Here is a 14,648-nt window from a genome sequence, read left to right on the forward strand (position 1 = left end):
AAAAGAAACCTTTATACCTAGCTTCTGAGTCAGTAGGGTTGGTAGGGGCCTCACTTGTATATTCTTGGAGAGTCATTCTAACGATTCTGATATTACATTTAATTGAGTAGCAGTGTTGCAGGGACTCCATCAGGGAAAACTTTCAGCCATATTTATGTATCACATATCCATTCACCTTTAAGCTCAGGGTTAATCTGTGCTTCATTAACATTTTAAATCTCAGAATTTCTTAAAAAGTTATTAAAAATGTGTTTCATTAATCTTTCCAAAGCACCATCTTTTGGATCTTCGATTATCTCAAATATTTTCTCTTACATCAATTTCCTTTTTTTAAAAAAATTGGGGTTCATTATGTTGTTAATTTTCCTTCTAACTTCTTTGTAAAAATAGTTTAAATTAAAAGGAAGTTGAATGGACAATACATTTCATATGGTTCAAAATCAATACATATTTAAAAATGCACCCAGTGAAAGGTCTACTTCCTACCACTTTTCCCTATCTGCGCATATCTCAAAACCCACCCCAATAAGTAAACCACTTACATTAGTTTCTAGCATTCACTTCTTGAAAAATGTTATGCACATACATAATAAAAATACACACTTTTTACTTTTTTGTTTGTTTTTACCGAAAATGGTAACAGATTCTAGATGCTCTTATGAAACTTTTCTAGAAAGTTTAACAATAAACGTAGATATTTTCATATCAGTTCACAAAGAGTATCCTTTTAAAAAAAGAGCTATGTAGCATTGCATCATACTTATATATTATGATTAACTTTGCCGGTTCCATACTGATGCAAAATCATGTTGTTTTCAGTCTTTTGCCACTTCAAACAATGCTGAAATTAATAACCCTGTATTTGCTTCTTCATAGATGTATAATTCTATCTGTAGGATAATTCCAAAATTTAGAATTGGTTTTTGAATGGATATATGCCTTTGTAATTATGGTAGATATTTCCAAATTGCCTTTCACAGAGATTGTATTAACTTACCCTCTCACCAGAAATATATGAGTACTCCTATTTCCCCCATGGTCAGCAAAGTGGTATGTATCCAAATTTTGGATCTTTGTTAATTTTATAGGTGAAAATGGGGTCTCAGTTCATTTCTCTTATTATGAGAAATTATGTAGCTTTTCATGTGGCTAACTACCATTTGTATACATCTTTTGGTTTTTGTCTATTTAAAATTAGGCTTTCTTTTTTTTATAGTTTTATAAGAAGTTTGTACATACTGGAGTTTACCTTTTAGTGATTGAGTTGCAAATATTACCTCCCAGTGTCATTTCAATTGGCTTATGTTAATTTTTGTAGTACAGATTTTTTTTTGATATTTTCCTGGTCAGATTTCACTGTTCTCATTTATGGTTTTTGAGCTTTACATCATAATTTAAAATGTCTTTCTTACTCTCTAGTTCTAAAATACTTTTCACATGGTTCCCTCTAGTACTTTTATGACTTTATTAAAAATATATTTTGATTCATTTTCAGGAAATTTTCAGTCTTTTTCCCCAGAAGGCCACTAAATTTTACCAACAACAGACCTTTAATCTATTTTTGCCCACCATTTTAATTATTTTATTTATTTATTTATTTTTTTGCGGGCCTCTCACTGTTGTGGCCTCTCCCGTTGTGGAGCACAGGCTCCTGACGCACAGGCTCAGAGGCCATGGCTCATGGGCCCAGCCGCTCTGCGGCATGTGGGGTCTTCCCGGACCGGGGCACGAACCTGTGTCCCCTGCATCGGCAGGCGGACTCTCAACCACTGCGCCACCAGGGAAGCCCCCTGATATGGACCATTTTAAAAGTCTTTACTGAATTTCTTACAATATTGCTTCTGTTTTTATGTTTTGGTGTTTTGTCTGCAAGGCATATGGGATCTTAGCTCCCTGATCAGAGATCGAACATGGACCCCCTGCAGTGGAAGGCAAAATCTTAACCACTGGACCACCAGGGAAGTCCCTCAGGTCACATCTATTCTTATGTGAAATTTTCAATCAGATTTTTTTAGGGACTCACTCTTACATCTGAATGAAGAGCAAGGGATCACCAGACAGACATTTGAGGAAACCCTCCAATGTGAAACACAAAAACAAACAAACAAAAAGCCAACATCAATGAAACTCGAAGGAAACAGATAATAGAACAAAATTATAAATAATTAAAATTATAATTAATATCCACAGAAACATGGAGGATAATGCACGTGTGAATAAAGAAGATTTAGAGAATAAGAAAGATAATTTGAAAATTAAAAATGTGATTACAGAATTTAAATGATAGAATGTGAGCTGAAAGAAATACCTGGCAGCCTGGTGTCACTATTGTCCTTACTGACTTGAAGGGGACTCTGAAACTCTAGGGAAAAATGGCAGTTACGGAACCAGTGGAAAGTGACTGTACCTGGATGAGGCCCAGCAGTGTGAGTTTTAAACTGTTTTAGGGCCTCAGTCCTGACTGCACATTAGCATTAGCCAGGAAGCTTTTAATCCTGCACACCATCTGATCAAATGAATGATTATACCCTAGTTTTTAAAGACAGGCCCATTTTTATTAGCTTGCACATTAAAAACTGCCATAAACAACATGCCTCAATAATCTTTAACTTCTGTTCCCAAGGTAGGATACTTTCAAGATCTGGGCCTTCTGCCTTAAGATGGATGTGCTTAGCAAAAAAAGCTGTAGTAGTGACCCCTTTTTGGCTGAGCTGTGTTTCTTTATTGTGCATGAGAATCTTCTATGAGGCTTGGTCAAAGTGCAGATTCCTGGGCCCAACAAGATTCTAATTCACCAGATCTCAGATGAGACACTGGGAGGCCAGGTACTTAATAGGTTGGTGTCAATGCAGGTGTTTTGTTGATCACAATGTGGAAAAGCAGAATAAATATTACAGTATTTTCAGCCTGTGCCTAGGGTTTGGTCTTTGTAAAGTCTTTTTATCTTCTTTATATTGTCATAAACAGAGACCTGCCTTTCAGTGGTCAGTGTCTCACAATCCTATTTTGGAGCTTATTTTTAATTGGCTTATTAAATCCTAAGTCTTAACTTTTTAGAAGTAAGGACCTGATTTTACTGCTCTATCTTATTTAGTGAAGCAAAGTTCAATAATATTAGGAACTTTATGGAAAAACAGAAGAAACAGAATAGGAAGTGTTCACTGAAGGGGTCAAGATTTCATTTCGTCTTTTATGCAAAATGGTTCTCAAGACTAAGTATATTCACTTATCTCATTATTCACACTTAGTCTTTTCCCTATGCTCCATAGTAATGACCACTTAGACAACTATTGAAAACAGTAGGAAAGTAGTCCCTGTTTGTCAGTAGCTAATAAATTTTATCATGCCTTCCTATACAGAGAGAAGATAGATATAGCATATCTGAAAAGTTCAAGAAAACAGCTTACCATCATGTATTTGAATATCCATATTTCTGTATTTGATACATATTTCATAGGTTTATATAAACACAGAATTATGCAGAAGTTTCTTTTCTTCTAAGTGTAACTATCTACAAGTTCATAGGTAAAAAACAATCTTACATGCATGACCAAAGTGAATCTTTTCTATCAGCTATCAAATAATTGTGTAAATTTGTTCATTTGAGACAACATAGCATGGACTTTGCATAAATTTTTAGAATATAATTTATTTATAAGAAGAGGTATTTCTGTATAAGAATTTCTCCTAAAGAATTGTTCAAATTATTATTATTTTTTATTATAATTATAGGTATTTTACTATAATTAGAAATGGATAATGCTCTTATTTGGGGGCACATTAGTTTCCAGAGGAACATATCTCTAAAATCGTTATATGGTCAGTGAAAATGCAATGCATGCATTCATCCATTCTTCTGACAAGTATTTACTGATTGCCTACTATGCCCCAGCTACTCTTCTATACTCTAAAGATACAGCAGCCATCAAAACAAAACAAAACAAAAACACAACTGCCCTCTTGGAGCTTATAACATTGCAGGAAATCATATTTTGGATAGTAAAAAAACAATAAAGTTGAAAAATAGGTAGGAGAGGGGACAGGAATTGTTTGGGGGAGGCAATGAAATTTTATGTTGGGTGGCCTGGAAATGACTGAGAAGGTAACCCGAGTCGTGAACTGACTGAATTGAAAGAGTGAGCCCTGAAGCTATCTAGGAGAACATTCCAAGCAAAGAGAATGGTAAGTGCAAAGGTTTTGAGGTGGATATATGACTGATCTTTTTGGGAAACAGTGAATGAGTGGAGAGAGTAGTAGGATAGGTGGTTAGAGTGGTAATAGTGTGTCTGGGGGTGAAATTCATTTCATATTAAGGACCTTGGTTTTTTGCCAGAAGTGAGATTGGAAGCCATTGGATGGGTTCGAGAAGGGGAGTGGTGCAATCTGACCAAGGGTTTTAACTGGATCCACCACTAGTTTCTGTGTTGGAAACAGACTGAAGATGGGCAATGGTGGAAGCAAGGGAGGCAGTTAGGAAGATTTCACAATAATCCGGGTAAGAGATTGTGGCTTGGATCAGACTATTTGTGGAGGTGGAGCGACATGGTTGGATTTGCCTATATTGTTATGATATAGGTAATAGGACTTGCTGATAGAATTTCATTATACATCCAAGTTACAAGCCAAGTATTTAATTCATAAATTAAGGAATAATTCTTTCAACTATAGAAAAGTAGGGGAGATATTATATGAAGCAGAAGATTTAAATCTATCTTTTTTATACTATGAAAGGTACTTTATCAAGGTAGTTAAAATATTTGATGATGACTAAATAGTACTTCTATATATATATTTACATTTTATTAGCAAGATAATTAAAACTCAATCCCAATGTTTACTGAATTAATTTTTATCTATTTTAAAATATCTAGTTAAAAGCTTAATGTTGTACATCTAACATTTGTAGTTAAAATAAAATATATCCTAAAGCTTATTTGTTGGAAACAAAGCAGTCTACTGATTAACAGTAATTTGAAAAGACAGTAAAATATTTTTTAGAGATGAGCTGGTTGTATAAAGTTAAATGGAAGAAATATAGAAACTACTTTTATTCATTGTAGTGTCTAAATCACGTGAAGAACTAGACAATTTTTTTCTGAGCTCTATCAGTAGGGGGCAGCAAAGTTTCAAGTAGTGTGTTTTCAGGTTCCTGGGAAGCTTCGCTAAGGAAAATTTCCTTTTTGTTGTTGCTGTTGCTCTTAAGAAGTTTGTTCTGGCTTGCTTTTTAATGAAGTGCTTTGGTAATATCACTTAAAAGCCCTGTAGCTTTTGTTCAGATATTTAGCCAACTGTTCCCTTAGGCGCTATAGATGCTTTCTTAATGAGAGTATGTATTTTTTTCTTTCTGTAATTTAGGGAGTACCAGGGCCAGGAAAGTATGACATTAAAAGTCAATTTCAGAAGAATGAAAGTATGTCATCAAATGTAAATGATGCATCAACTGCTTTTCTTTTTCAATCCTGGGTAGTGTTCTACAGTTATTTCATATGTAGTGTATAGTAGGTATAATGCAATGCCAGCAACAAATCCAGTGGTGTTAGGGAGATTATAAAAAGAAAAGTGGTATTTAAGCAAATTAGGAACAGATGCAGCCTGGGAAAATCATTTTGCCAGAAATGTGGGTAAAAGGAAATGACTTAAGATTACAATATTAACAATAATATGCAGAGATGAATATTCAAATAGGAAGTATTTATTGAACATTGTCTATTAAGCAAATTTGCTTATGTGGAAGTTCAGTTTAGCTTATAAGAGATTTTAGTCTGGGTTTTAAAATATACTAATGAATACATGAAGTGTTGACGTGTAATCTATGAGGACATGCATATCTTTTGGAGAAGGTTCTGAAGGCTCTCTGGAGCCTAGCTGTAAATTATATCTAAAACTGCCACTGGGGCCTTTATTAGTGATGTGAGAGTCTATTTCACAGTAATCCTGTTCTCCAAGGTCTATATTGAGGGGACTTGAAGGTATCTAAGATATTCCTAAGGCAAGAACATTATAATACTAGCAAACCTTTATAATGTCACAGTGGCCAGATCAAGTCGTTGTGATATTTAACCAATTGTACTATGTAAAACTCTGATTATCTTATTTAACTTGGGAAGGTTATTAACCTTCAGATGACTACAGCGGGCTACTTTAGTTTCATTGTACTTAAGAGGCAACTCCTTGGAGACAGATTCATAGATTGCAGGTATGTTTTGGAGACACAGTTAACATGACTTTTTAATGGGTTAGATGTGGTGGTGAGGGACTAGGAAGCATCAAAAAGGAACAGCAGGTTTCTGCCTTGAGCAACTTGATAGTACTTAAGGTACTACACAGAATGGATGTGAGGGAATGGGATATTGCGTGTGTGCCCTTGATTTTTAAAAATACCATTTTTACAACTAGAACTCTCAGTTTTTATGCTATTCCTGTTCATCTGTTATATAGTCCTAATGTGACATTACTTGGCATCAATTATAATATTTTAAATATATTTTCAGAAATGAAAAAGAATTTTGCTTAAGAAGACCATGAGGAAAAGAATCATGGTTCTGGGGTGAAAGATATGGAGGAGTTAAAACCAACAAGGGGCTTCCCTGGTGGCGCAGTGGTTGAGAGTCCACCTGCCGATGCAGGGGACACACGGGTTCATGCCTCGGTCCGGGAAGATCCCACATGCCGTGGAGCGGCTGGGCCCGTGAGCCATGGCCGCTGAGCTTGTGCTCCACGACGGGAAAGGCCACAACAGTGAGAGGCCCGTGCACTGCAAAAAAACAAAACAAAACAACCCCCCCCCCCAAAAAAAACCCAACAGGACTGCCTGCTAGGGGTAGTGTTAGTGTTTAGCTGAATATGAATAGATTTATTAATGATTATGATTGAAAAAGCAATAATGAAATTAACAAGGTGGACTTAGAACACAACTTTTGGTTTATAGGATTAAAGACATGTTATGTTATTAGGATACTTATATGTTATTAGGATACTTATGTTATTAGGATACTCCGGATGCGCAGGCCCAGCAGCCATGGCTCACGGGCCCTGCCGCTCCGCGGCATGTGGGATCCAGACCGGGGCACGAACCCGTGTCCCCTGCATCGGCAGGCAGACTCTCAACCACTGCACCACCAGGGAAGCCCTATTTTAGTCTTGACTTAAGGAGTTGTCTGGTATTTTATTTAAATGCATGAAATTTTCTGATGTCTTCAACTACTAATTTTTAAAACATAAGATTTACTTTATAATAATGGTTCTCAACTCTTGCTGCATATTAGAATATTTTGGGAAATTTTAATACATTCTGATACCCAGTTGCTTTCTTTCCTCTCTCCCAGAGATTGATTCAACTGGTCCAGAATAGGACCCAGGCACCAATACTTTTTTTTAACTCCTCAAGTAATTCTATATGCAGCCAGGGTTGACTATTACCATTTAAAAACATTGACTCAGCATTTAAATAATAAGATAGTATTTAAGAAGGCTTTGGAAATGTTCCTACATGAAAGGAGGCTAAAAGCTATATCTGAGCCTAGACTAGGTTTTGTATTAGAGGGGAAAAATGCAGTAGAGGTATAATTAGATCAACTGACAGATTTGGAATATGAATGGTACGTTAGATAAAAGTCATATCATTGATACATTTAAGAAAATACATGTAAGAAAATATCCCTATTTTTAATAAATACACACTAAAGTATTTAGGGGTAAAGGGCCACAACACATGTAACTTTCCATTAAATGGTTCTATATATATGCGTCCCTCTGTGTGTGTGTGTGTGTGTGTGTGTGTGTGTGTGTGTGTGTGTGTGTGTAGAGAGACAGAAGGAGGAATGGACATACAAACAGAAAGACAGAAATAGAGTGGGCAAATGAAAAAAGTGAATGGTATAACATGTTAACAGGTGCATCTGGGTAATCATTGCACAGGTATTTTCTGCATTATTTTTATTCATAAATTTGAATGTTCCAAATTCTAAATTCTAAATAATTATAGATTATTCAATGCTATATTTCATAAGATTTCATAATTTACATATAGATACATGTATATTTAATATCAGTTAAATATTATACATTTATAATAAGTAAGCTTATTATAAGTTTATAAAATCATATCTTTAATATTATAAGTTAAAGTGGATTTATATACCACTTGAATCTAAGATTTTTTTCTTAAGGTAGCTAATGGTATTGTTGAGTTAATTGAATATATATGTTGAGGAACTTTGTCAATTTGTGTAATTTTATTATGTAGAAGAAACCATGTTAGATCATGTAGTTTTTCTTTATTATCTTAACTTGCAGAATATTTTAAATGTGAAGATTGTCCATACACTATCATCTGAATCTCATTGAGATGATTTCTTTTGAAGTCTTTCTGGCTTAGTGAAGTACATAATGCATTACTGTATTAATATATAGATGATTTTTCTAAAAGTATATATTTTATGTTTTGATAGATATAAGATCTTAACTCATCTACATTTTCTTCACTCCATTAAGAAATAAACTCCAGATGTTATATTACTAAGAAAGCAGCTTTTAACTCACAAAATATCAAAACGTACCATAGTTTCTCACTGGCATATTTTCTTCTTCTTCACTAGAGGTTTGTCCCTATGAAATCAATCACCCCAGCTCCTGGTGCATATAATGAATCTCGAACTGCTTTCAAGCCCATGAAGAAAACACCAGGACTGAAAAATACCTCATTTGGTCAAAGTGCTGCTCGATTCACACAAGACTCTAGGACATAGAAAATGCCAGGTTAGCAATGAATTCATATGTATCTACTCTTTAGCTTTATGCAACTTAGTATTCTTAAAATGGATGCACCAGAAAGTACAATTTTCTGTTCTATGGGTGGTGTTGTCATTTTAAGTCAACATTTTTTAAAGCATTGACTCTACACTAAACACAGATAGATAAAAATAATGTACAGTTTTCGTAAGATTTTAATTTAACTTGTCACATCTCTTAGTTGTAATTTTCTATTGTTTTCCTTTTTTCAATAAATTTCCTAATTTTCCCTTGGTGGGTGAACATATATGTTAATTATGTGGTCACTGCCAGTAATATAACTTATGATATTCAGTTTTGTTAAAATTTTATTTTGGGGATGTTCAACCACATGTTCTAGTATTCTCAGTGGGTATTCTAGTATACAGTGGGTAATCTAAAACTATAACACAAAAATAACATATAATGACTAACACATAGGTTGTTTACTGATGTATAACAAACTCAGTGGCTTAAAAAAACAGACTTTTTCTATCATATCCCATTAATCTGTGGGACTGCTAAAAGGCAGAGTTCAGATGGGACTGTTATTCAGAGTGCATGCATAGCTCAAGCATTGCTGCCCCCAGGGTAGTTGGTCTTTTCACGTGGTAGCTCAGGGCTCCATGAGACCTGGCAGGAAGCTGCAAGGCTTCTTATGACCTACCCTCAGAAATTCCAGGACATCACTTTCTGTTAGTCAATCAAGTGGCACAGCATAGCCTATATTGAAAAGAAAGACATGAAACTTCGTCTTTCAATGACAGGGGTAGCAAGGAACTTGTGGCCATCTTTAATCTGCTGTAGATTACCCTCTGGCTACAAAATATTGTCATTTTTCCTACATGCCTTCTCAAGGCCTCCAAAGTCTCAGGCAAGTGTGGTATAATCTTAAAGACCAGGATCTTGTTATCTAAGTCAGGTGTAGGTGCGGGTGGGGATTCTTGGGTATGGTCCTTCAGATTATCTTGTATATCTCTCTTCTCTATCAGAAGAGCTGTAAACTACAGATACAAGTTATCTCCCCCATATATTCAACACATAGTGGTGGGAGAGAGAGAGGATAATAATACTAGAAACTCCTATTCAAAAAAGAGAGAAAACTGGAGGCCCACAGTATTACCAAATCAAACTTGGGTCCACTTGCTCATGTGCAGTAAAGCCAATCTACTGACACGGGGTTGTGGTGAAGAAAAGTGCAGCATGTACTGCAGGGCACCAAGCAGGGAGTCCAGGTAGCTAGTGCTCAAAAGGCCCAAACTCCCCAGTGGCTTTCAGGAAAAGGATTTTAAAGACAGGGTGAGGGAGGGGAATTGTGGGGTGCATGATCAGCTCGTGGACAATCTTCTGATGGGTTAGTTGGGAGGTAATCGGGAGTCAACATCATCAACCTTCTGTTTCCAACCAATCTGGGGTCTACCTGTTTGTGGGCAGCATACAGTTAACTTCTTCCACCTGGTGGAGGTTTCAGTATCTGCAAAACAGCTCAAAGGACGTGGCTCAGAATGTTATCTATAGCCTTTGAGGAGGAACTAAAAGTGCTTGACTTTGTTTAATGACTAAAGTATTATTATTTTGTCTAGCTTGACTGTTTTCCTTTCTTTCTGCATTTTCACCCTTCTCTGATTAAATTTATTCTTTGGAACTTGGGGAAGGCCTAGGAGGCTAGTTTTCTACAGATAAGAGACAGGCAGAGGGCATTGGGTGAGGGTATCTGTCCTGAGAAGGCCCCATGGGGTTCTGCTCAGTGATAATAGAAGTCACAGGCCTATAGCAATTCTGAAGTCCAAGCAGGCACATGTTGCCATTTTCTTAGTTAGGGCTCAGTTGGGCTCCCTGGGAGTAAGATTTCCTGTGGTGCTTTGTTTTACCTTTTAGGCTCTTGGTTTCATCCTTTGAAACATCCTTCCTCTTCTATAAGAAATAGGCTGTGTTTTCAGCTTTTTCAGCCTGCTTCCTGCCCAGGGAGATCCAGGGTCTATGAGCCACTTTTCATTTTGTACTGTTGTTGTTTGTTTCATTCCAGGTTGGTTCATTCCTTATTAAAACTTTGTAGGTTTATTATTGTATTTATAATCATATACACTGGACAAGAGCCAAGCTCACATGTACTTCTCAGAAAAACCTTTGTCTACTTTGGGTCACCTTTAGTGTTGCTGTGTTTCCGTACTCTTACATTCTTAGGAGCACTATTGTTTTAGCTTAGAGGGTCTATGACATATGGCCTTAAAATTCCTAGATGTTCTCTTCTTTAACTGAGAGATTCTATGAGATACCATCTTAAATCTTTTTGAGGTCTTAATAAAGGTCTTACAGCTAAACCCTGGATTTGGTCTCAGGGTGTTTCTTGCTTTGAGAGCTTTTTTCTGTGTGGAGAGACTGGGGATGAAAAACAATTTTTCTTTCAAACTCAGAAAATATTGGTTTCGTTTTATCTCAGTTTGGTTTGGTTTCCGTTCGTTTGGTTCCATTTTATTTATTTATATATAAATTCTGCTTGAAAACTGAGCAGCTTTAGCTTATCTCTTTCTAACTATACCTTCTCACACACAGCTAAAAGCAACTAGTTGGCACTTTTGATATTTAGCCTAGAAATTTCCTTAGTTAGAATCCACTATTTTATTAGGTGTTTTCTTCACTATCCCAAGTATTAGTTTTGCCAAAATTTCTGCCGTTATAGAATTCAAATTATCTTTTCTCCAACCTCCATAACATTTTTATCACTCTCTTTAAGCCATTACCAGCTGTCTCCTCAAGGCCATTTCTCTAAGTCTTGAGTTGTTTCAGCTTCTGGCCCATTGCCTGATCCCAAACCATTGCTCCAAGTTTTGACGCGGTAATTTTTCCTTATAGTAATGCTGTACTCATGGTATAAAATTATTTACTATTTATGCCATTGAGAGGTTGAGTATTATTCTTCTACATCTTCAATCTTGGCTAGTCTGGTGGCTTTCTTCTCCAATAGCATGCAGTGGAAGTGATATTCTAGCACTTCTCAGGCAGTCATAAGCTTAACAGCATATACCTGGGCCTATAGAAACAATTGATTTTGGAGACCTGAGCTTCTAGATAGAAATCTGACTAGTCTAAGACTGCCATTCTGGAGAGGTCTTATATAGGTGCTAGGCACTACCCCAGATGAACCTATCTCAGTAGTGTTTATCATGTATCTGAAATACAAATTATTTCAAAATATCAATTTATTGAGCGACCCAACTGCCTTAAGTTTGGGCCTTGTTTTCAATTTGATGGTATTACAAATAAAGTTTTATAAATTTCCCAAAGGTTATTTTATTTTTTAAAGGATAAAGTTTAATTATGATGACCTCTAAAATCTAATCCTGATCTTACATATTTTAAGAATTAGTGAGAATGGCCTTCATGTGTTTTCTTCTTCCCATGGAGATATTAGTGTACAGTAATGACTTAGACTCACAAATCAGTCATAGAACAGATTCAGCCACCTAATATATATAGCTCAGAGCTGTGGCAGGTACTGTTTGAAGGCATCCTAAACTGTCTAACTCTGGGGTTCCTGGGCATTTCTTCACTTAATAACTGGAAAATGAACATAAAAATCCTCTAATGTAAGTGAATTATAATGATCAGGGTAGCTTTTCAAATCAGAACCTTAACAAGGTAGTACCTGAAATGCACACACCTTGAGGTCCCTATATTTAAGTACTTAAGTTCACTTGTCACAATGTTATGTTGTCCTCTCATGCCAGAAGAGAGGCAAATCTAAGGTATTTGTATTTTAAGTCCCTTAAATGGTGGCCCAAATAGTTTTCATTATGCTCTCTATTTATATTTTTCCCAAGCATTATCAGTGGAGGAATGTTGGAAGACGTCAGAAATAAGATGTATTGGCATTTAGGTTTTCTGAGAGTTGGCGTGACAGACTTTTGGGGAATAGACTTTAGAACTAGAATATTTGAAAAACTGGGAAGAATTTGTGGGCAGCTTCTTTGAGAAAAACCTTACATGTATCAGGAGTACAGAGGATTTGACTGCGTAGAATGACTTGATCACTTTTAAACCAGAAGGAACCTAAAGTATCATCTAGCCTCATGCCCATTTATTTGTTTCCTGCCTACAATGAGAAAGGAGATTTCACCAGAATGTAAATCCACACAATGCTTCCTTCATGGAGAAAGACTAGTTATAAAACGTTTAGTGAGTCAGTTTACATTTAGTTGTAAGCTCCTTTTATTGTAGATTGTTCTTGGATGGGCAGCAGTTCACAGATCACATTTTGAGTAGCACTGATCTAGTCAATTCCTATTATCTTCAGACAGGAACTTGAAGCCCAGAAAAACAAATGAGATTTAAGTAGTGGTTCATACCTATTTAGTTGCAGATCTAATTTAGTAGATTCCAGATAACATGAGTACAACCAAATCAGGTGTTCTTTCAAGTATTTGATATTGCATTTTATGAATATTGCTGCTCACTGGTACTGATTTTTTGAAAAGACTGAATTATAAAACATATACAAATATTTGTTTCAAATATTTGAATGTCTTGATAAAAACTTTTATCAATGGCAAAGAAAGTTGTTTGTATTATTTTGAATGAAAAAAAAGAAATGTTATTCACTCAGATTGTCACTGTAGAAAATATTCCTGGTTATAAATGTACACTAAAGGGTAAAAGGCAAAAATTAAAATAACTAAATACTATGATAGAAAGATTGGGTGATAGGTGATTCTTTTCTGTTCCAAACTGATTTTTAAGGTTGTTACATCAAGATTTCAATACTTTTTGGCATCAAGAATTTCCCTCCTGCCCTCCTCCTTCCCTTCCTTCCTTCCTTCTTTACTGAGTATAATTTACACAATAAAAATAGTTCATTTTAAGTGTACATTTTGATGAGTGTTGGTAAATGTACCTAGATAATCACCACTATTTAATCAAGTTTTGGTAAATGTACATAGTCAGATAATCACCACTATTTAATCAAGTTTTAGAACACTTCCATCATTCTTAAAACATTCTCTCAGGACTTCCCTGGTGGTGCAGTGGTAAAGAATCCACCTGCCAGCGCAGGGGACACGAGTTCAAGCCCTGGTCCGGGAAGATCCCACATGCCGCGGAGCAGCTAAGCCCTTGCGCCACAACTACTGAGCCTGCGCTCTAGAGCCCATGAGCCACAACTACTGAGCCTGCATGCCGCAACTACTGAAGCCCCCGTGCCTAGAGCCTGTGCTCTGCAGCAAGAGAAGCCACCGCAATGAGAAGCCCGTGCACTGCAATGAAGAGTAGCTCCCGCTCGCCACAACTAGAGAAAGCCTGCAAGCGGCAGTGAAGACTCAACGCAGCCAAAAATAAAAATTAAAAAAAATAATAAATTTATTAAAAAATAAAATAAAATGAAATGCCATCACCATACCCAAGGTCATCTAGGTTTCAAAAAAAAAAAGGTTCCTCATGTCCTTTTGCAGTTAATCTCTACCCCCACTCTTGGCCCTAAGTAACTGTCAGTGTTTCTATGATTTTGCATTTTCTGGAATTTTATATAAATGGAATTACACATTATGTAGGATTTTGTATTTGTCATCTTTCACTTAACATGATGTTTTTGAGGTTCATTCTCATGTTGTTGCATTTATTTTTTCTTTTTATTATTGAGTATTATTCCACTGTTTGGGTGTAGCACATTTTGTTTATCTGTTCACCAGCTGATGGACATTTGGGTTGTTTTTATTTCTCTTGTGGAAATAACTAGGAGTAGGATTTCTGGGTCATATGGTAAGTATATGTTTAACTTTATAAGAATTTGACAAATTGTTTTTCAGAATGGCAAAGCACTTTGCATTCCTGCCAGCAATATATGAGAATTCTTTCTAAAAAATTACTTCATTTATGGTTACTCAGTT

The 14,648-nt window shown here is 35.9% G+C and overlaps 1 protein-coding gene across 1 annotated transcript in view; it reads left to right on the forward strand.

The window, feature by feature from the left end:
* The window catches only part of STPG2 (sperm tail PG-rich repeat containing 2), a gene marked incomplete at both ends in the record, with an annotated part of 263,434 nt that overhangs the window by 75,780 nt on the left and 173,006 nt on the right, over nt 1-14,648 (forward strand). Inside the window, 3 exon segments of the mRNA XM_079710165.1 lie at nt 5,356-5,463; nt 8,598-8,744; nt 8,748-8,757. Coding sequence (XP_079566291.1) covers nt 5,356-5,463; nt 8,598-8,744; nt 8,748-8,757 — 265 coding nt within the window.

Source organism: Hyperoodon ampullatus, assembly GCF_949752795.1.
Source record: "Hyperoodon ampullatus genome assembly, chromosome: 1".
Lineage (NCBI taxonomy): Eukaryota > Metazoa > Chordata > Mammalia > Artiodactyla > Ziphiidae > Hyperoodon > Hyperoodon ampullatus.